The following is a 23,514-nucleotide window of genomic DNA, read 5'->3' as shown; positions in this document are numbered from 1 at the left end:
TTTCAGCACAACCTGCCACCTGCTCACAGTGCCAAAGCCACTGGTAAATTGTTTACTGACCATGGTATTACTGTGCTCAATTGGCCTGCCAACTCTCCTGACCTGAACCCCATAGAGAATCTGTGGGATATTGTGAAGAGAAAGTTGAGAGACGCAAGAGCCAACACTCTGGATGAGCTTAAAGGGGAACTGAAGTAAGAGGTATACGGAGGCTGCCATAATTATTTCCTTTTAATCAATACCAGTTGCCAGGCAGCCCTGCTAGTCTATTTCTCTGCAGTAGTATATGAATAATGCCAGAAACAAGCATGCAGCTAGTCTTGTCAGATCTGACTTTAAAGTCTGAAACACCTGATCTGCTGCATGCTTGTTCAGAGGCTAGGGGCCTGATTCACAAAGCGGTGCAAACACTTTGCACGCCTGTGAAAAGCCCTTTATCACGCCTAAACTTAGTTTAGGCGTGATCTGAAGGAATTCGCGCAAACTCCCGCGCGCAAAGTTTTGCGCGCGTAGCGCGGTGCTCTACGCGCGCAGCGCACCGTGCTTCGCGCGAAGTGCCCATTAAGCCCTATGGGACTTTGCGCGTACGTGCGTGCATACGCGCGGTAAGTTCGCGCGAGTTAGAGCACAAAGCGGTGATAACTTTGCTGGTGCAAAGGTTATCAAGCCTAAAGTCTTTTAGGCGTGATAACTGAGTTATCACCGCTTTGTGAATCAGGCCCTATGGCTAATAGTATTAGAGGCAGAGGATCATCAGGGCTGCCAGGCAACTGGTATTGCTTAAAAGGAAATAAACATGGCAGCCTCTATATACCTCTCTCTTCAGTTCCCCTTTAAGGCCGCTATCGAAGCATCCTGGGCCTCCATAACACCTTAGCAGTGCCACAGGCTGATTGCCTCCATGCCACGCCGTATTGAAGCAGTCATTTCTGCAAAAGGATTCCTGACCAAGTATTGTGTGCATAACTGAACATAATTATTTGAAGGTTGACTTTTTTTTGTTTTAAAAACACTTTTCTTTTATTGGTCGGATGAAATATGCTAATTTTTTGAGATAGGAATTTTGGGTTTTCATGAGCTGTATGCCAAAATCATCAAGGCTTGAACTACTTCAGTTGTGTGTAATGAATCTAAAATATATGAAAGTCTAATGTTTATCAGTACATTACAGAAAATAATGAACTGTATCACAATATGCTAATTTTTTGAGAAGGACCTGTATATATATATATATATATATATATATATATATATATATATATATATATATATATATATATATATATATATATATATATTTACCTTAATTGTTTATGTTTTGGCCACAAGGTGGTGCTTTACAATATCCTGGTAGTTACCAGGCAGTGCTCGATCTTTTTTTTTTTTCCCCTGCACTTTCAGTTTTATGACATAACATGCCTGGTGATTCGAGGCATGTTGATTCATTCACAGGTGCTTCGGTAGGCTCAGGGAACACATGTTCCCCTTCACCAATAGTGGTCCAGATAGGATTAAGTGGTTAATGTGCAACTGAGAAAAATACAAGTGCAGGGAACAGATACAAAATTCAAAAGTTCAAGATGTGTCTGTATGGAAGCTGAATAACATAAAAAATAACCCTCATTTAACTGAGAGTCAAAACTTTAAACATAGTTTTCAACCTTCACCACAGGAATAAGACTATGGAATTCCAGGAAAGCCATACTTAGAAGGATTGCTTAAGAAATGGGAGTAGATTGTTCGTGCTGCTTTTGGATAATACATGAGGGGGGAAAGCTACGTTCTGAGTACTTGGCTTCACTCACCTGGAACGCTATCTGGAGAATCCCATGGATGGCACACATACGTCGGCCCATGATGATGAAGAATGGCACTACCAGCTCGATGAAATGGTTGACCAGGGTCTCGAACTGGTGGAACCACACTGGGCTGCGGTGCATGTAATAGGCCAGAGGGTTTGGCACAGGCTGTGTCTGTAACAAAAAGGAGAAAAAGTCACTAAAGGGTCAAATTTTAAAGGAGGTAAATGGCTATGGGCCTAATGCACAAAAGTGCAGTAATACAGTTGCTGTGATAAAATGCATTACTAATGCTAAAGCATGTTAGAAATGTGCATTACCATAGCAACGGTCCTGCTACTCAAGAACCGCAGGTTGCGCTAATAGGGCAACTTACGGTACACGATGCCGGTGTTAACAGTAATATTTCCGTGGGCTGTCTGTACATGGCAATATTATCTCCCCTTTGTACTTAAACATTTAAGAGACATGGGCCCATATGCAATTAACTTTTACTCCTGAGTCATCTCCTGTGAGATAACTTTATTAACTTGAGCATTTTACAATTGAAAAAGCACCCTCAAGTGGGTGAAAAAGTACTGTCAAAACAATTTTGCGCACTTGCTTGCTTGCTAGTGGTTTAAAGTGGACCCAAATTAAAAATACAAGATTTCTGAAATAAAATCTATTTTCTAAATTATAATAATAAATAGCAGCCCTTTTTTTCAGCTGCATGATGACAAATATAAAATATTTTACATTTATTGGAGGAACCCCTCCCTTCCTTACATATTGCCGGGACAGAATCCGGCAGACTGGTAGAGGAGATTAAAAAAACAAAACACAGGCTGCTACTGATGATGTCACAGGGGAGGTAATCTAAGATCGTGTGAGATTTCACATTGACGACGCCCCTGTGAGGGAGGGTAGCTGATGACAAACACCCCCATGATCTAAAACCTCCTACTAAGCTCAGAAGCAATGGCTGCCACCTGTATAACCCTAGTTATGAAAAGAAAAGGGGGAAAAAACATGCTCTGAAATGCTCATAGGCTTGAAGGAGTGTTTATTTATCTCTGTATGTGTCAGAGTGGCGCAAGTAAATATTTTGAATTTAAAAAAAAAAATGTTTGGTTTGGGTCCCCTTTAAATGGCATTTTATGACAAGGTGTGAAAATATCACCTAGGAGAAAACTTAGGGAAAAAAGGGTCATAAGGACAAGGGACTCAATTCACTTTCTCCTGGGTAATAGTTTTCACACGTTATAAACAAAATGCCATTTAAGCCACTAGCAATCGAGGAAATAATGTTGACAGTACTTTTTCACCTACTTTTGGTACTTTTTCAACTGCAGAGTGTTGAACATTTTTTTTTAAACAGAAGATGAAAAATCATCTCCTAGGAGAAAATGTAGGACACAGGTTGAATTGAATAAGGGCCCTGGCATACATGCAATTAACTTTTTTACTTGAGTTTTCCGCTAGGTGTCATTTTCCCAACTTGTAAATAAAATGCCTTTTACATCCACCAGCAAGCAAACAAATACTCAAAATAATTTTGACAGTACCTTTTCACCTACTTTTTGGTACTTTTTCCATTGCAATGTGCTAAAATGTTCATTTAAATTGGAGATTTAAAAATTATCTCCTAGGAGAAAACGCAGGTGAAAAAGTGAATTGCATATGGGCCCCTGAGTTTTTTTCTAGGCGATATTTTTCCAACTTGTCAATGCCTTTTAACTCACCTGCAAGCAAGAAAACACAAATTATTTTTATAGTACTTTTTTCACCTATTTTGGGGGTACATGTTTAATTGCAAAGTGCTGAAAAGTTATTTTAAAGAGAAGATGAAAAAATATCTCCAGGAGAGAAAGTTCATTGCATATGGGCCATGATGGCGTCAGGTTGCTGAATAGGCCTTCAAAATCATATATAAGTGTCTGTATGTTACATTACTTTTGTATGGCTCTTATCCAGTTTTGTATAATGCCTGAAGAAGAAACTTAATGTTTTGAAAGCTTGCAATAAACCATGTACAGTCATTAAAGTGTATTAGAGACGCTGTAAAGGAAAGATTTGATACTTACCCGGGCTTCCTCCAGCCCTATAAGCACAGATGGGTCCCTCCCCGGTCTACCACATGCCTCCTTTCAGCCACAATCAGTCCCGGTAACTGGTTAAGTCGCGTCAGTCAGGGTCTTCTGTGCAAGCTCGGACGCCTGCGCATGCGCAAAAGACCCGGACTGACATGATTGAGCCAGTTACAAGAGCTGATTGCGGCTAAACGGCAGACTGCGGGAAGATGGCGAGGGACTCATTGGTCAAGCTTTGTTGGTTTTGATGTCGGCATAAAGAGACACCCAACAGTGATGCACAGGTGATGGACACAACAGAAGGGATCGTTATCTTATGACTACAGAATGACTATCAGGGCTGGAACCCACAGGAGCGCTTTTGGCAGCGTTTTGGCAGCACTGCGATACGCTAGCAGTTTGCCAAAACGCTGGGCTAATGTTAATGGATGGAGCAACTTCCACAGGAGCGTTTGCGTTTCTCAGAAACGCAAACGCAGGACATGCAGCATTTTGGGAGCGTTAGCGCTTCAATGTAAAGTATTGAACCGCTAGCGGAAACGCTCAGCAAAACCTAAACTGAGCGGTTTTGCTAGCGTTTTGCGGTTCAGCACACTGTAACAAAATGAAAAATAATTCACAGGACCAATTTGGATAAAAACGCAAAACGCTAGGCACCCGCTGGGGAAAAAAATACAATGTTGCAAAACACGACCAAAAACGCGCATGAATCCGCTTGCAAACCGCTCAGACAAAACGCTAGCGGTTGCGTTTTGCGTTTGCGGTTTTCAGTGGGTTCCAGGCCTCATGCAGGGATATAAAAGCCTCATACACACACTCAACAGCAGTCTTTTAACCACTTTGCGTCCCTGGGGTTTTCCCCCTTAAAAACCAGAGCAATTTTCAACATTTCTCACTCCTCTCGTTCATTAGCCAATAACTTTATCGCAACTTATCACACAAATGATCTATACCTTGTTTTTTTTCGACATCAATCAGGCTTTTTTTGGGTGGTACCTTTTGCTAAGAATTATTTTATTTTGTATGAATTTTAAAGGTAATGAGGGGAAAAATGAAAAAAAAAAGTAATTATTTCCCAGCTTTCAGCCAGTATAGTTTGAAAATAATAAGTGCTACTGTAGATTAAACCCACACACTTGATTTGCCCGTTTGTCCTGGCTATTACAGTGTTTAAAGTATGATCCTAGTACAATGTATGGCAACAATATATTATTTGGAAATAAAGGTGCATTTTTTCCATTTTGTGTCTTTGGTATTTCCTTTAATTCATGTGGCACGTTTTAATCCTCCACCCGCCCCCTATTTAGCCATATGTGCCCCTTTATATCCCCCTACCCTATAGTTGGCCAGATTTGCCTCTGTACCCCTAACCAGCCCCAGACTTGCCTCTGTAACCCCCCCCCCCCCCCCAAGTTAGCCAGACCTGCCTGTTTATCCCCTGCACACCCCACCCACCATAATTAGGCAGATGTGTGTTTTTTTATTACCCCTCCCCCCCCCATGGATAGCCAAGTGAGTGGCATTTATCCCCCCATTAATAGCCATTTGTGTGCCCTGTAATTCATGTGCCCCCATGGATAGCCAGGTGTTGGTCCCCTTTAAGAAACCCTTTACACCCCCAAATGCCAGGTGTGTCACCCCCCAGCAGAGTAGGGCACAGGGGAGCATTACAGGTAACAAACTCTCACCTGACCTTGTTCCACCGACGATCACGATCTCCTCCCCGCAGTACCGCTGTCAGCCTCACTACGCTGAACGGATCGGGTCCCAGCTTGATGACGTCATCAAGCCGAGACTCGACTCATTCAGCATAATGAAGCTGACAGCGGGATTGCAGGGAGAGGATCGCGATCGCCGCAGGAACAAGGTCAGGTAATGATTGTTAATTTGTAATGCTCCATGCTGCCCGATCACAGCATGGAGGGGGAGGGGGGTTATTACAGGGGATTGGGCGGGGGGTTGGGGGATCGGACCCCCTGGAGGTTGTATCAGAATAGTGTAGTTAGGGGGAGGGGGGTTAATGAGCCCAGACGCGTGCTAGCACGCGTGCTGTGCTCATTAAAAGAAGGCAACTTATAATCACGTCATGTGGCTTTCAGGAGCCACTTGCAATGACGTGATTATACTGTATGCGGGATATAAAGTGGTTAAGGCGTGTACACATGCCATACTTTTGCAAACGACAGGGCAGTCGTTCTGCCAACAGTTACACGTGAGTACAAGCTGTCGGCAGACTGATCAGACTTTTATCGAATGAGCCTTTATGCAGCACAATTGTTGAACAACTTTTGTTGTGAAACAAGTTGAAACAACTAAAGAAGTATTTTGCTATTGTTCAAAAAGCTAATAAGGCTGATAAGGAGTCAATCCAACAGTTGGATTAACTTATTATCAGTCTTGTCAGCTTTTTGAACAATAGCAAAATACTTTTTTGTTGTTGTTTCACAACAAAAGTTGTTCAATAATTGTGCTGCATAAAAGACCGCTGTTGAGCGTGTGTATGGGGCTTAATGTCAGTTCTCTAAAACTATATATTTACTATTGTAGGATCGTGGGTTAGTCACCAATTCTGTCCTTTCTTCTGCGCAGCACAGTGAGCTACATGTGTCTCTATGAGCACTGAGTCTGAACAGCCGTTTATGCCGAGCTGCAGTGCAGTGAAGGGGTTATGTAAGGATGTGGGATTCAGGGCAGCCGCTTCCAAGCTGAACGAGCTACTTTTAATTGAAGGAGACAAAACATCTTTAAATTATTTGTAGCAGAATCAGTCTTGGATAGTAGAAGACCCACAAACCGGTTGTGATGAAGATGTACAGAGAGAGTGTGAGCAGGCAGACAGAGCGAGGAGAGCCAGCGGCAGAGAGAGGAGAGAGACAGAGGCAGACAGAGAGAGGTGAGAGACGGAGGCAGACAGACAGAGGCGGAGAGAGATAGAGGAGAGAGAGATACAGGGGCAGAGAGAGAGAGAGAGAGAGGATAGAGACAGGCAGAAAGAGAGAGAGAGAGAGAGAGAGAGAGAGAGAGAGACAGGGGCAGAGAGAGAGAGAGAGAGACAGGGGCAGAGAGAGAGAGAGACAGGGGCAGAGAGAGAGGAGGCAGAGAGAGAGAGAGAGAGAGAGAGAGAGAGAGAGAGAGAGAGAGAGAGAGAGAGAGGCAGAGAGAGAGAGAGACAGTGGCAGATACAGAGAGGAGAGAGAGGGAGGCAGGCAGAGGCGGAGAGAGATAGAGGAGAGAGAGAGATACAGGGGCAGAGAGAGAGAGAGAGAGAGAGAGAGAGAGAGACAGGCAGAAAGAGGGAGAGAGAGACAGGGGCAGAGAGAGAGGAGGCAGAGAGAGAGAGAGAGAGAGAGAGAAGAGGCAGAGAGAGAGAGAGACAGTGGCAGATAGAGAGAGGAGAGAGACGGAGGCAGACAGACAGAGGCGGAGAGAGATAGAGGAGAGAGAGACAGGCAGAGAGAGAGAGAGAGATACAGAGGCAGAGAGAGAGATACAGGGGCAGAGAGAGAGGAGAGAGAGAGAGGAGAGAGACAGGGGCAGAGAGAGAGAGAAGAGAGAGACAGGCAGAAAGAGAGAAAGATACAGGGGCAGAGAGAGAGAGGAGTAGAGACAGAGGCAGCGAGAGAGAGAGAGTAGAGCGAGAGAGGCAGAGATAGAGAGAGGAGAGGCAGAGACACGAAGAGAGAGGAGAGAGGCAGAGAGGAGAGAAGGAGGCAGACAGAGAGAGGAGAAAGACAGAGGCAGAGAGAGACAGAGGAAGAGAGAGGAGAGAGACAGAGAAAAAGAGGCAGACAGAGAGAGGAGAGACCGAGGCAGAGAGAGAGAGAGAAAGACAGAGGTAGTGAGAGAGAGAGAGAGAAACAGATGCAGACAGAGAGACAGAAGCAGACAGAAGGATGCAAGAGTTCTCATGCTGAAATGAATCCTGTTAGCCATAATTTTATTTATATTCCAATTGCATGGCAGATAATGACGTATTACTATTCGGTAGATATAATCTTATTACTAGGGAAAGTTATAGATATTAAAGAACACTACAGAAACATAGTAGCAGGAGGAAGAATAAATCAATACATTGTGCAAAGTGAGAAGCTAAAAAATGGAAGGTAGGTCAAGAAACAATTGATATCACTGTGTAATTCGTTCATGTAGTTTCATCCATCATGAACCTGCAGGTCATCATCGGTACTGCTAGCAGACAAGAATGTTTTGGACGTACTTTGAATATGCACGTCACACTGGGGGTGAAGGGAGGTCAGCTTGAAAACCATTTCACGTGTCTCCCTGCTTCGTCAGAGGTAAATACAGTTACAGTAGCTGTATTGGCCTCTGACAAAGCGGGGAGACCCGTAAAACGACTGCCAGGTCATCACCGACCTTACTTCACCTGCAGTGTTGGTAATTGGTGCCTTTAGGATCGAAAATAAAGTCTTTGAAACTTCTGTACCAGTGCCCTTTTATCTGGTAATACTGTGAATGAAGTGACTTGCTTGCTGATTTGCACGCTCCAGGACTGACTGATTCTCTGTGTATGTGGTTGCCAATAGCATTGTGTGCCGGCCTACTAGATCTTCTTTATCTTATTAAACTAACATCAAGCAGGAGGAAAAGCAGTGGCGGGGAACTGACAGCCACAGAGCCTAAGGGCTCGTTCACACGATGAGAGTTTCCTTTTTTTTTACAAATCGCCCTAAAAGCGTTTGTGCAATGTTTTCCTGTGAGAGTGTTCACATGTGAGCGTTTCAATTACTTTGAAATCGCAAAACTGCTACATGCAGGGCTGTGGAGTCAGTACAAAAATCTTCCGACTCCAACTCCGACTCATCAGTTTATGAAACCACGACTCCGACTCCAGGTAACCAAAATGGCCCCGACTCCTCGACTCCGACTCCTTCGTCTAATATTTAACAGGGGTGTGGATTTTGTACAAAAATCACCCAACTCCCGACTCCGACTCCTCGGTTTATGAAACCACGACTCCAACTCCAACTCCAACTCCGGGTGCCCAAAATTGCCCCGACTCCTCGACTCCGACTCCAACTCCACTGCCCTGGCTACATGTACCATTTTCTAAGCGCAAAGCTCTTGAAAAAGCGCTTTGTATAGCGATTTATTGAGCGCTTTTATGAACAAATACATTGTATTTATTCATTTCCAGGTACAAGAGTTCAGTTCCTGACTGACGTCAGGAAGTGCAAAAACGAATCGCTTAGAAAAGCGCTTTTCAAAAAGCTCAATAAATCGATCAGCTCTTGCGACAGCGCTGGCGATTTATAATGTGAACATAGCCTTACAGCACTAAGCAACGCTAGAGGTTCAATCAAAATCTTGTAGAGTTAAGTGGCAAATCTATAACGACAACCCAATCAATTTCCAACCAGGGGGTTTATGGATTGCATTTCAATTTGCGCTACTACTGTATGGCAAGCTTTACCTGTGCCATTCCAGTCAAGGATGAACTACATGTTCCAGGAAGTACTACTGCAGAACGGAGAGTACAAAAATCCCTCAGCAGCTGAAGTCGAGGCCGGATTTATACTTTTTTGCCCCTGGGCCAAGTATATTGGGGTTCTCCTTCCAAGCGCAGCAGCGCCCCCTCTTCCATGTGCATAATCCCTGTACTGTAGACCCTCTCTTTCTTGTGTCGCTCCCCATTTGCAACTTTTTTTCTTTATGTAGCAACCCATATTTAATGTCCAGGAGCCCCTTTGGGCTGAAGCCACCCAAGGCCCAGGCCTTAGTGGCATTTCCAGAAATCCAGCCCTGGCTGGTTTACAAGGAACATGTAGCAGTATTGGGGAGAGTGTCCTGGCAATGCAGACTGCCACAAGGGCACACAGGGGGAAGCCTCATCCGTCCTTTCATCACATCTTTTATTATTCCAATTTTACAAGCAGGACTGGAACGCATCCTCTCCTCCCCCAACACAAGGCAGGGCATATGTGAACTGTGTATGGCAGCCGGCATCAGTGGCGATACAGGGGGGCACCACGCTGATGCTGGGTGGGAGCACAGGATTCTGGAAGAGGCTGCGGTTTTTGATATTTTGCCGATTTTCAGCAAAATGACCTCTCACAGGGGAAGCAAGGCTCTTCACATTAACCCTTGTAGGGTCAAAGCAGCCAGTTATTGGACAGTGGAACGCAGCGCAATCACTGACCGTGGAGGGGTTAATTGTGATTCACCGCTTGCAAAAATATTGTTTTTTAAAATGTAAGTGGAAAGCGCTTATGCATGTCAGGACTTAATTAAAGACCGGCACAGGATCAAGAAGTCTGGCGCGTGGGGAACACTGTGCATGGCGATTCCGATAAGCCCACGCCTATCCAGATTCAATGCCGAACTCCAGGCTCACAGAATAAAGAAACATGCTAAACATCAGCCTCTGTGCCGGCAACATCTAAATCACAAACACAAGTTTCAGGCTACCATTACCTGAAGCATGTTATAAAACTAAACTGCCTATAATGTACATAGCTTTCACCTGTACCTGTTTGGGCTGGTGCACACCAGAGTGGTTCTGTAGCATTTATAAAAACGCTAGCTGTTTGGAAACCGCTTGGCTAATGAAAGTGAATGGGATGGTGCACACCAGAGAGGTTCGTTATTTTCAACAAAAGCAAACTCCCAGGCTGCAACATTTTTTAGATTTCTGAGGCGTTTCTGCCTCAATGTTAAAGTATAGGAAAGTGGAAAACAGCTCTGAAAAACGCCAGATCAGAGCGGTTTTCCAGGCATTTTTGTTACAGAAGCTGTTCAGTAACAGCTTTACTGTAACAATATATGAAATCTGCCACACAAAAACGCTCCAAAAAACACTAGGCATATTTAGAAAACCTCTCTAAACATGCCCAGAATCGCTCTGAAATCTGCTTCAAAAACCTCTAGCGTTTTGTGGATCTGCTAGAGGTTTTTGGTGTGCACTGGGCCTTTCAGGGGGACAGTCCCTCTTTGGGAACAAAATCCCTTTGTCCCATTTTCCTAATTTGTCCCTCTTTCAGGACTCATGTACAGATCGATGTTAATTTATGTATAATATATTTGTACTGGAAAATATGTTATTACCATCACTTCAATTTATATAGGTCTTATTTTCAATTGTTAAAATGAAGGAGAAGTAATGATGATAGAGAGCGCCAGTGTGATTTTAATTATAAAACTGCATCTTTTGCATCTGAATTATTTCTGGTATTAGTGACTAGGGGTGTGGTGGGGGCATAGCAAGGGGGGTGGCAGGGATGGGGGTCTTAAAAAAAATGTAGGAATATAGGGATGGTCAATGAAATGCAAATAATTCTGAGTTGAGGCAGCATAACGCAAATGTTGTATGCAAATTTATTCAGCTTGAAAACTAACCAGGCTAATCCTGCTGAGGTTAAATTTGATTGGTGCATTTTTAAAGCTGCATATATGTGCATACAAAATTTGCATAATCCTGCATCAACTTAAAATTATTTGCATCTCAATGACCATCCCTTCTCCTAACTTCCCATCCCTAGTTAGGAGGTATGAATGAAGTACCTCTCCAGCACATTAAAGGGAGAGACGCAATCATACACTTCTTACCTCTACATGCTAAAAAAGAAACATGTCTGAGATCAGGTCTGGACAGAAACAGCAGTCACAAGAAGTGCAGAGCTCAGTTATCCAAAATGAACATGATCTTGTGGAAAAAGCTAGTTTTTTTTTTCCATAACACAGACAGGAGACATGTTAGAAAGTTAATATTTGTACCTGAAGTCCAGATTTATATAAAACATTATCAGATCTCAAGAGATGCCAGTGTTAAGATTGCCAAGCATGTAGTACGTCAACGTGAAGAGATGTTTAAAATGGGTCCCTATTGAGCCCCTGTAGGTCATGGGAAATAGACGTCCATCAAAATCCATTCCAGTACATTCCACTGGTCAATATACATTTGGAAACGGGTTGTCTAAGCCTGCAGTCAAACCCACATCATAAGTTCTTCCAAACTTGGGAAGGTGCTCAACATTAGTCCCTAAGGGCCTGTTCTCACTTGAGCGGGAATCGCGCGATTCCCGCTCAAGGCAAACCGCTAGTGGTTTTGTAAAAACCGCTACAGCATGTAACACATGGCAGTGTTCCCACTGCCGTGTTTGCAGTTAGCGTTAACCGCAAACGTGTTACATGCAGCGGTTTGCCGGCGATACGCGATTAGCATGCATAACACCGCTAATCGCGATCGCTCCAAAACCGCAGCGTGTCCAGTGATTTTTTCGCATTAGTCGCGGGAAAATCCCTCCTGAACCGCCGGCGTTTTGCGATTTTAAATGTGAACGGGGCCTAAGGCCTTTTTCACACTGAAGGCAAAAGGTGGTGAATTTACAGCCTATCAGCTGCTTCCATGCACCGTCACCAGTGAAATTTGTTTTTTTTTCTGGTTTTCTGCTGCCAGGTAACACCAATCAATATCGCGCAATTCCAGACGCACACCACGCATGGTGCTCATAGCTGACAGCCAAGAGGCAACAAGTGTGAAGTTCAGCCACACATGAGAAAGAGGACTTACTGGACAGCCTGTTTTTATTTAGCAGTCTGTATACATGTACACTTTAAGAGATCTCTCCATCAAACCCTGATACTTCACTTGTGGGTGGACACTGCTGCCCTTTAAGAGTATAAACCATATATTGCTGCGTAGATATGTAGACTAACACTTACTAACCCCAAAACTAATATCTTTTACCCTTCCTGGCCCTGAAACTATTACTATTTATCCAAATTGCACTTAAAATGACAAACTATATGAGATTTCTTTGCACACTTTCAAAACTTTAACCACTTGCCGACCGCGTACTCATACCGCGCGTCGGCAAAGTGGCAGCTGCAGGACCAGCGATGCAGTATTGCGTCGCCAGCTGCAGGCTAATTAATCAGGAAGCATCCTGTCAAATCACGGCGGGGGGCTCCGTGAATAGCCTGCGGGCCGCCGATGGCGGCTCGCAGGCTAAATGTAAACACAAGCGGAAATAATCCGCTTTGTTTACATTGTACGGCGCTGCTGCGCAGCAGCGCCGTAAGGCAGATCGGCGATCCCCGGCCAATCAGCGGCCGGGGATCGCCGCCATGTGACAGGGGACGTCCTGTCACTGGCTGCACAGGACGGATAGCGTCCTGTGCAGCCCGGATCACCGGGAGGGAGAGGTAGGAGAGGGAGGGGGAGAATGTCGCCGCGGAGGGGGGCTTTGAGGTGCCCCCCCCGCAACTAGCCTGCACGCAGGAGCGATCAGACCCCCCCAGCACATCATCCCCATAGGGGGGAAAAAAGGGGGGCGATCTGATCGCTCTGCGTGCCCTCTGATCTGTGCTGGGGGCTGCAGAGCCCACCCAGCACAGATCCCTTCACACAGCGCTGGTCCTTAAGGGGGGGTAAAGGGTGGGTCCTCAAGTGGTTAAAGTGCACCTGATATGGCCAGATAAAAAAAACAACAACAGAGGCTTAAAGTTTCGCAAGCTGGCAAATAAATCTTGTACTATTAGTCATTAAAAGGTATCACCTGAATGTATGATTATTATGGGAGATGAGGGGTGTGGGTCTTTTGACCTTGGGATATGAATGTATGTATGTAGATACGTGTATGATTAACTTGGGGGAGGTTGGGGGAAGGTATGTTGTATTAGCGTATATATATTTGTGATGTTATTGATTTTGGCTTTTTTTCTATGAATAGCAAAAAAAAATAATAAAGAAGAATATAATCAAACAATGATGCAAATTTGACCCAGTAAAAGGAGTATTACTGTGAAGTTAATCTGCCAACTGGGTAAATAACACAAATGGTGTGCGCTGAGTTTGAAAAAAAAAAAAAAAAAAAAAAGGTATCACCTAAACAACTTTTGTTTTTTTTATGTCTTTGGATTCCCTTCATGACTAACATCGAACCAAATATAACTGTCCTATGTTTGGGGAAACGCGGTATTAGGATCCATCACTATAATTCGGAGATGCTGGTAAACAGTTAAGTGTCCAGTTTGGAGGTTAATAGGGGAGTCAGTGCTAGTAAACAACATGTGCATGAGAGACATGTGAAAGTAGGAAGGCAGCACAGGGCGCTGGCTGTGTATGTGTGTGTTCTCTGCACAATGCCTTCCATATGTGCGCACAGCCCAGGCTCTACTCTGCTCATTCTCCCAGGGGGACACCCCATAATCTCTCTCCCCTGAGCTCCAGGATTACACCCTGACCCTCAGATCAGGAGGACATCCCACCTTCCTGGAGAACATGGAACATCAGCGCTGCTCCCTGCCCCCTACTAATGTGTGTTATCTCTCTGCTGTATGAGCAAGCCTGGAGAATGACCACACACTGCATCGGAGTCCCTGGAAAGTCATTAGTGGGCTGAACAGCTTAGCACCACTTATCTCTCCCACTCATGGTAATACAGCTTCTACCCTCCTACCTATGCAGCACGGAAACCCAGCAGTGAGGGATATGGCAGCTACCATTATCAATGAATGTGCACTTTATATATATTTACAGGTTTATGAATAGGAAAAGTGAATTTAAAATACAATATGTAAAATCCATACTGGCAACTATCATTGATGCAATTTTAATTTGCTACAGATTGTGCTCCCTTAAATAGATCTAAGGACCTGTGGCATGCCTATTGGTACAATCATGTTCCTGTTAAAGGATACCCAAGGTAACATGTGACATGATGAGATAAACATGTGTATGTACAGTGCCACGCACACAAATCCCCAGGCTTGTTCCTTTTTTCTTCATCTACCTGAAAGAGTTAACACTTAAGATTTGCAGGTGACGGTTTCACTCATGTCAGGAAATGACTACAGACTATGGCGTAATCCTCACTAATAAGGAATTACAGCGAGTAGACTCTTTCCTGGTGAGAACTGCATCTTAGTGCAGGAGATGGATAAAACAAAGGTCAATAGTTCATATACAGTATCTTAGCTTCTGTGACTGTGGTAGCATATGAGACAACATTTTTTTGTTGGTGCTTTATAAATCAATAATATTAATACATAATAATAGTAATAATAATGAGTATATACTTAGTTGATACACAGAAAATAAAACTGCAGGATTCTCAAATGGTCATTTTTAGGAGGAGGAGGATAGATACAATTGTTTATCTCATCAGTTTATTTTCACCTCAGGTTTCACTTTAAAGTGGAACAGAGGGAATATGATAAGCTGTCGTTTATATTATTAGTTTTGCAATATGTATGCATTACAACATGCATGTAAATTCAAAACACACAATCTGGGAGGGTGAACTAGAGCTTTCACTTTACTTGACCTGCCACTTTCAAATAAAGCACTATAGCGAAAATTTAAAAAAATTGCACTTTAAAATACAGTCTAACACATTAATTATTATTATTATTTAGTATTTATATGGCGCCGACATCTTCAGCAGCGCTGTACAGAATATATTGTCTTGTTACTTAAAGGCTGCCATACACTGGTCGATTGCCACCAGATCGAATCTGATCAAAGAGGGATCTATTGGCTGTAATGTTGTAATATTCACAGCGCAGGTATATTCTTCTAATCGGTGTGTATCATTCCACTTCACCACCTGTATATGCACTCAGTGTGCAGTGACAGAGAACAGGGATGCTTTCAGTGGATTGAAGATAATTCTTATTTATATCTGGATAAAAAAGGCAGTACAGGGGATACGAGGTGACACTTACTTCTAGAGGACCCTAATCCACTCTTTAGGTGTGCAGCGCTTCCCACCCAATGTGGTACTATCCTCCTCCGTAACCGACCCTGACGTGTGCTGCCGACTCTTGTCCCGATTAGTTTCGGCTATCTGCCGTCTTCAGGGGATCTATTGGCTGCCTACACTGCAAAAAGATTTTAAATCGATTTCACTATGAATCCGATTCACAATCTGTGGAGCTGCTGCTGCCATGGCCTTCCCCGCCCCCTGCATACATTACCTGATCTGGCCGGCACGAGTCCACCGGTCTCTGCTGTCTCTTCTCCACTCTGGGCTCCAGCTTCATTGTACTTCCTGTCGGGGGAAGTTTAAACAGTAGAGAGTGCTCTACTGTTTAAACTTCCTGTCGGGACAGGAAGTAAGTGAAGCCAGCCGGAGCCCAGCGCGGAGAAGGGACAGCTGGGACACGCGCCGACGGAACAGGTAATGTACTGCAGCTAGTGTCGGTCGTCGGACATTTGAACGCCGCTATCGAGCGAAATATTCCACACGGACAGATCGACGGGAATGATCGATTTCGGGTGGAAATCGATCGTTCGGTCAGCGTTTGCGCAACAATTTCATAGCAGATTCGATCGCAGTGATCGAATCTGCTGTATATCGGCAGGAAATCGTGTGAATGTATGGGCCCCTTAACTGTCCCTCAGAGGGGCTCACAATCTAATCCCTACCATGGTAATATGTCTATGAATGTATCGTGTAGTGTATGTATAGTAGTCTAGGGACAATTTCTGGGGGAGCTGGTAAACTTATCTGTATTTATAGGGATGTGGGAGGAAACAGGAGTGCCTGGAGGAAACCTGCAGGGAGAACATACAAACTCTGTACAAATCGTGCCCTGGCTGGGATTTGAACCAGAGACCCAGCAATGCAAGGTGAGAGCACTAACCATTCCGCCAACGTGCCATTCAAACCTACCCTGAAAAGGGACACTTGCAATCTGAACATTTGAAGCAGATTAGCTGTTATGATACAATACCAACTCTTCTGTTTTGGTGGTTTTATATACGTATGTGTATAACGATGAGAGATTAGTCACATACTGTATATGGACCTCACAGAGAACCCACCGCATTCCCAGCAGATCCACTGGTATCTAGAGCTGAAAAATGAGATCTGATGTCCTTATTCTGGTCGGACAGACAGAAAGCAATCCCCAGCTCGCTGGAACCACGTGTCCTGCCGCAGAGATGCGTTTGATTCTCGGCCAGCCAAACCATAAACTGCTGGCAAATCACTAGCCACCCTGGGCCCAGGCAATTCCGAAATCCATTGCAGATGTAGAACTCTTAATGCTTGTTATGAGGCTGTATAAGGAAAATACATCAAAGGGCAAGCTATCAGACACAATTATTGTGGCTCTTTCTCGTCTATCTTATGGGACAGCACTGATGCCACAAATACAACTTTATATGGTTTTCCTGAGCTACTCTGGTTATCACACAACTGGTATATTATAACCCCTGCTGTAATTGATAAAGTTACAGGAACTCACAGGGGAACTCTGTGGGCATATATATGTGTGAGCCAACAGGCTTAGAACTTTTATAGATGGTACAGGACTGAACCCCTCTAGAGGAGAGACCCTGCAATCTGCACTTTAAAAAACACTTTTCCACCCTAGTTCTACCTCATATCTTCAGCAACCAACTGCTGCCTGCTCCCATCCTGGTTGCATGGGCATGCAGGGGAGGAGACTGATTGCTCTGTCAGCTGAAGCCACGCCTCCCTGCTGATGAACAGTTTATTTTGGCAGAGACTCTCTGCTAGGAAGGTATGGACTTTACACTGACTGAGGGATGGGGAAGGAGACTGAACAAGGAGCTGTAGCTTGTCAATGTGAAAATGAGGATCTTTGAAATAGTGTAACAGGCATTCTGCTCTTCATTTGACTACTACAGTCAGAAACAAAACTTTTTATGCAAAATGAAATTATAACCATGTGCTAATAAGTGTGTATGTGCTCCGGCCAGATCCCGAAGTTTGCAGGCTGATGGCTACGAAACCTGTGGGTGACTTATGTTTTCAGACTTTGGTTAACAAGAACAGGAAATGGCAGACCCCAGCTGGCCAAGTCCTGAAGATGCTTATCCTGAAGTGGTGAGCATGGCCAACTGAGAAACAGAGAAGAGAAGGTGCAGTGCGGAGACTGGAGGTGAACTAAGGTGACCTTATCTGCTTTACCAACCCCTACTGTGCCAGTCTGCCTTCCCTCTGTTCTGCAGTGTCTTCCCCCTCTGCACCTGATTTTCTTCTGTCCTAACCCCTTCCTCTGCATATTGAGCCCATGCTGGAAGATGCCAATTCTTAAACAGGTGGGGGTGGCACCAGGTCAGCCACAGAAAAAAAAAAACCCTGAGAAACTAAGGTGCTCTGCACCTCCTCCACTCCGTGCCTCTGCTGGTCTTGCTTGTAAGGCTGCAGCTTCGGACTTGGCTAGCCAAAGCTTGTAATGTCGCATTCTGGCCAACAAGAGTGCAATCTTGGCTGCATCAGTCGGCCAGATACCGAAGTGGCTTCATGTTATGGCTGTAATAAATACATTAAAAAACACGACTTCTGCCCTTGAAAATGTTCTGCATCCCTAACTTGAAGCAATCTTTCTCTAAATCTTTTTGCAGATATCACTTGGACCAGGACCGACTCAAGAGAAAGGCAATTGAGGTGGTCTTCTTTATGCTGGATTTTACTGATGGCTATAGTCCCTACACGGATCAAATTTTGCAGCTCTCAACAGCGAGTACAGAAGCTCACAACCTCCCAACAGCACTGTATCATCAATACAATAATATTTGTAAAGCGCTTTTCTCCCATAGGACTCAAAGGGGTGGAGCTGTCCTGATTGGGTATGGCAGGGCGATCCAAAGTGTAGCGGCAGCATGACAGAAGGCTCTGTCTCCAAAGGTTTTGAGGTGGACTCTGGTGGTGACTAATTATTATTAGATACTTTTGATCTAAAATTGTGGCAGGTGTGATGCAGTAGCAACAAATCAGGTCATGATGGATTTGTTGCCACTGCACGATGTAGGTATGATGTACAACACTTTGCGACGCGCGGTGATGACAGTCACTGCAGTTCTTTAAGATTCCCGACACTCGTGGCGGGATCATTTGTGCCTGTCGTGTGACATCACGTGTTCCCACGGGCAGGAAGATGGATCGGGGAACCTCTTTAATCGGGAGGCGTTGCTGTGAAGTTCCAATACATCGTCAGGTGAGTATGGAACTTATGCAATACCAGCTGACAGAAGCCTGTCATTCCTGTATGCAACAAACAGCTTCTATATTCATCACCAGATGACACTGCCTAAGATAGGCAGTGTTAAGGGCTGTTTTACACAGGAAACTGCAATCACCCGACGTGATTTCCACTACCTACAATGCCACCTTTGCAATACAATTGGTGCATGCTCAGACTGGTTGCACTGAACAACCGAGTTTACGATTTCTGATGGATTTCAGATTTGTTGTCTGGCTTTCCATCGCTCCTCTACTTACTGCACGAGTGCAAAAGCTGAAGGGAAAACAGAGATGACAGATACTTACCTTATTATACATACCTGGGGCTTCATCCAGCCCCATGGGCACGGATAGCTCCCATGCCGCTGTCCGTTACCGGGTCCCGTAACTTCCTCCAGTTGCGGCCAGTCAGAAGGCTGCTGAAGAGATACATGAAGAGTGCACTTCACAGCCTGGCCGCGACTAGAGGAAGCTACTGGACCCGATACCGAAGCTGCAGGCAGCGGAGGATGGCGGCATGGGAGTGATCCGTGCCCATGGGGCTGGAGGAAGTCCCATATATATATATATGTATATATATATATATATATATATATATGTATATATATATATATATATATATATATATATATATATATATATATGTGTATATATATATATATATATATATATATATATATGTATATATATATATATATATATATATATATATATATATATATATATATATATATATATATATATATATATATATATATATATATATATATATATATATATATATATATAAATAAATGGTAAGTATCTGTCATCTCTGGTACACTTTAAAAAATGCAGCATGACCAACTTTGCAATCAGGCAAAATCGTGCCACAATCTCATTGCACCGATGTGAAAATCCCTGCGACATTCCCGCTATACAAAGATATTTTTACCTGATGCGATTTGCAAGCGATCAGAAACATATCCCAAAATAAATAAACTCAGGTGCAATGAGAAACAGCCCAACCTTCAACCGAATCAGTTTTCAGCCGAGAAGACACATTCCCTGTGCAAGATAATGATGTTTTGGATGGCTGATAGGCGGCCTTTTTCACATGATGAAAGTTTCCATCGATATATTGTGGCTAGCACTGTTCTAAGGCAGTGGGGTTTTTCCATTCACTGGGGGCATGGTGCCATGGATGTGCGGCCCTGATCATCAGCCAGCAAGAATCCGTCCCGGTGAACTGGCTCTTCAGCCAACAAACGTCATTCCTCTGGCAGTTCCACCAACTGATCATTCGGGAGGTGCTCAGCAGAAAGGAATGATATCAGCTATTTCACCTAACCAAAATATTATTATTACAGTAGAATCCCTGTTATCCAGAACTCAACTAACCAGAAGTTTCAGCCAACCAGCACGAATCGCCGGCAGTACTCACAGTGGGGAAGTCCAACTTCTTTGGCTGTTTGTGGGCTCTGCTGTGCTGAAAGACTGGGTTCCACAGCTCCTCTGAGGTAATAAACTTTCAATTACTGTATTTTAACCACTTGAGGACTGCAGGGCTAAACCCCCCTAGTGACCAGGCCATTTTTAGCTAAATTGGCCACTGCAGCTTTAAGGCCAAGCTGCAGGGCCGCACAACTCAGCACACATGTGATCCCCCCCCCTTTTCTCCCCGCCAACAGAGCTCTCTGTTGGTGGGGTCTGATCGCTCCCCCCATGTTTATTTTTTTAAATAAATATTATTTTTTTTTTTTTTTCTAAAACTTCCTGTTTCTTTAAATTTATTCCCTCCCTCCCTCCCTCCCTCCCTCCCCACAGCCGGCCAATTATGGCGATCGGCTGTCATAGGCTTCAGCCTATGAGAGCCGATCGCTCTCTTGTCCCCCAGGGGGACAGCCGTGTCACACGGCTGTCCCCAGTACAGCGCTGCTGCTCATCGCAGCACTGCACTGTGTAAATAGACGGCGTGATCGCCGTCTAACAGTCTCCCGAGCGGCAATAGCCACTCGGAGACCGAAGGCGGGGCGGAGCTCCGCCCTCCGAGCATGAGATCGCGCGCACCATGCGCGCGATCTCATGCAAAACAGAGCCCCAGGACTTTACGCCAATTGGCGTTAGGCGGTCCTGGGGCTGCCGCCGCGGCCACGCCTACTGGCGTGACGCGGGCGGCAGAAGGTTAACATTTAATGCATAGTTCATGGTATGTATATAGAGTGGGGCATAGCTAGGTCTATTTTTAACATTGAGTCTCAAGCAACCAGTAAGCACACTTGTAGAGTCAAAAGGGGAGACAATCAATAGCCCAATATAGTGTAGTATGATTAGTGGAAAAGGTAGGCGTAATGGTATGTAGGCTACTCACAAAGATGGGTTAGCTCCAAGGCAACCACTGTATAGGCAGGTGAGGAAATGATCCTGTCCCCACCCAGTCTAAAAGGTCATTACCAACAGAAAGTTGAACAGAGTCACAAGTACAGTGTAAAATAATGTAAATGCAGTTTAAAACCGGGATGGGGGGGGGGGGGGGGGGGGTCTCAAGGATCCAGTAGTAGAGGTGGACTTACCTCTCCGCAGAAAGGCACGGTAATTAAATCTCACATAAGAATTACTCCAAAATAATGCTGCAATGCGCTTCGTGGGTTGGCAGCCCACTTCCTCAGGCTAATACAAAGACTCTGTAACAAAATTTTGAGACTTATTTCTTCTATCCTATAAGTTCCTATAGCTGTTCTAATGTGCTCTGTCTTACTGCAGCCTTTCCTACTTGCACAGTGGCTGTATTATCTCTGTTATATGATCTAATCTTTTTTCCTCTGTCGGGCTGAGGCAGTCAAGCTGGAATGTGCTGTGCTGCTTGTGATTGGCTAGAAGCTATACACACCCTCTCCAGGCCCCCTGCACACTCTGTATGACCCACACACTGAGCTACTCTCAGCCTATCACTTGCTATGTCTTTTGTTTAAAAACACTGCATAAAACTGGCAATTAGAAGACAGGATTGCAGCAGAGAGTGGCAGAAACAGCACAGAGGGGCCCAGGAGAACATCATGAATAGAATGGTATGCTTTTTATTGTAAGAATCTTACAGTACAGATTCTCTTTAAATCAGTGCAGAAGAGCAGGGCGCCAGAAAGTACTCTTACCTGGCATCAGATTATCCTTGTCGTTGACGGATAACCAAGACTCTACTGTATTATTAGGCTCATATCTATAGCCACCTACACCAGAGGGCTGACTATTAGGGTTAAAAATAATGCTTTCTAGATTTTGACTGGAGACCTGCTTTTTCTTTTTTTAAATAAAACAGCTCCCTTTACAGCACAGAACTAAAAATTTACTTCATTGAAAGGTGTTAACAGAAATATGATTATTTTTCCTCAGACTTTCAACATCTGTTTGATTTTAATCCTGCTATTCGCGCTGCACCCATGATCCTCTCTGGTCAGGAAGATGTTAAAGCAAGCGAGGACCAGCACAGTGCTACCATTTTAAGCAAAGGTTATTCCACGTGATTGTGGGGTGCTGCCACCCTCCCCAATGTTGGATAACTGGCACCAGTCTGAGCCACAAGTGACCAGTAAAATAAACATCCCTTGGCCTTGCTGACAGGCCGTCTCCAGGAGAGGCCAGGCCCGTCACCAGGGAGGAGGAAAGCCCAACGGCTCACTAATAACCTGACTACTTTACACAAACACTCCTCCCTTACCTCCCCCCTCAGCCCAGCATTACCCAGCCTCTGGCTTCAATGAGTGCAGTGTCTACTGCTAAGGCGTACACCAATCCCTGAAGGCTGTGGCTTGTTTACCCCTCGCCCATCTCTGTGCAAACATCTTCGAGAGCCAATGCTTCAACAGCCATCAGCTGATCGTTCTTTAACCTGCAGGCGTGAGTCTGCACTTCCAGAGAGACCGTCATGAAAGAAAGGGCTAAAAATGACAGAAAAAGAACTCAGAGTAATATCAAAAATGTAATATTGCAAACAGTTGTCTGCTTCGCATAGATGCCAGTTTCACCTCATCTTATCAAAAGTTTAGATCTTTGATGGTTACCTGTAACCTCCAAGTCTCTGTGAATGAGAGAGACCAGCAGCACAATGGTGCAGTATTGTTAGACAAAGGTGTGCAGCACACACGCATACGTTTTATACTCGCAAAACTTGCAACCACTGTCTGAGGCTGCAGTAATATAACCATCCCTGCTCAGTTTCCCAGGTCTGTTGGTGAAAATTCTGTGTTTTTAGGTGCTCAAGTTTGTGACCAAAAGTTCTACAAGCACTTGTATTGACCTGAGGAATCGGGCCAACACCTGTGAAACGTGTTGTGTATTGTGCATGAATAAACATTACTTTTTTCCATTTAACAGTTGTTTGTCCTTCTGAGAAGGTAAGAAATTACACTTCTCATATTTACATCATCTATTAGTATCTTATCATCAAGGGCGCCTCCACCAGTGTTTTTTCTCATATGATAATCTCTGGATGATTTGAATTAAGGTTAGAGCACATTATGGCTATATTTTCTGGTTGCCAGTGACAACAAATATGCAAGTTCAGTTCACAACATATTTCTGTAATCACTACATCTACTCTGAGGACCATGAGGTACCTAGCACTGGCTGATGCAGTGTGGGCAACCTCAGGTAGAATCACTCTCAAGTTCTCTGTCCATCTAGCTAAAGTGTTCCATTTTTGGTTTGCTC

The 23,514-nt window shown here is 44.3% G+C and overlaps 1 protein-coding gene across 4 annotated transcripts in view; it reads right to left on the bottom strand.

Annotated features, from left to right (window-relative positions):
* LMF1 (lipase maturation factor 1) overlaps positions 1 to 23,514 on the bottom strand; it is a 716,474-nt gene that overhangs the window by 326,137 nt on the left and 366,823 nt on the right. For all 4 annotated transcript variants that reach the window (XM_068244158.1, XM_068244160.1, XM_068244159.1 and 1 more), the window contains exon 6: positions 1,806 to 1,973. In XM_068244158.1, the coding sequence (XP_068100259.1) occupies positions 1,806 to 1,973 (168 nt within the window). The remainder of the gene's footprint in view (positions 1 to 1,805; positions 1,974 to 23,514) is intronic.

The sequence above is a fragment of the Hyperolius riggenbachi genome, chromosome 7 (genome assembly GCF_040937935.1).
Source record: "Hyperolius riggenbachi isolate aHypRig1 chromosome 7, aHypRig1.pri, whole genome shotgun sequence".
In the NCBI taxonomy this organism is placed as follows: domain Eukaryota; kingdom Metazoa; phylum Chordata; class Amphibia; order Anura; family Hyperoliidae; genus Hyperolius; species Hyperolius riggenbachi.
Note: the sequence above shows the minus strand (reverse complement) of the source record. Positions and strands in the feature narration are given on the sequence as shown.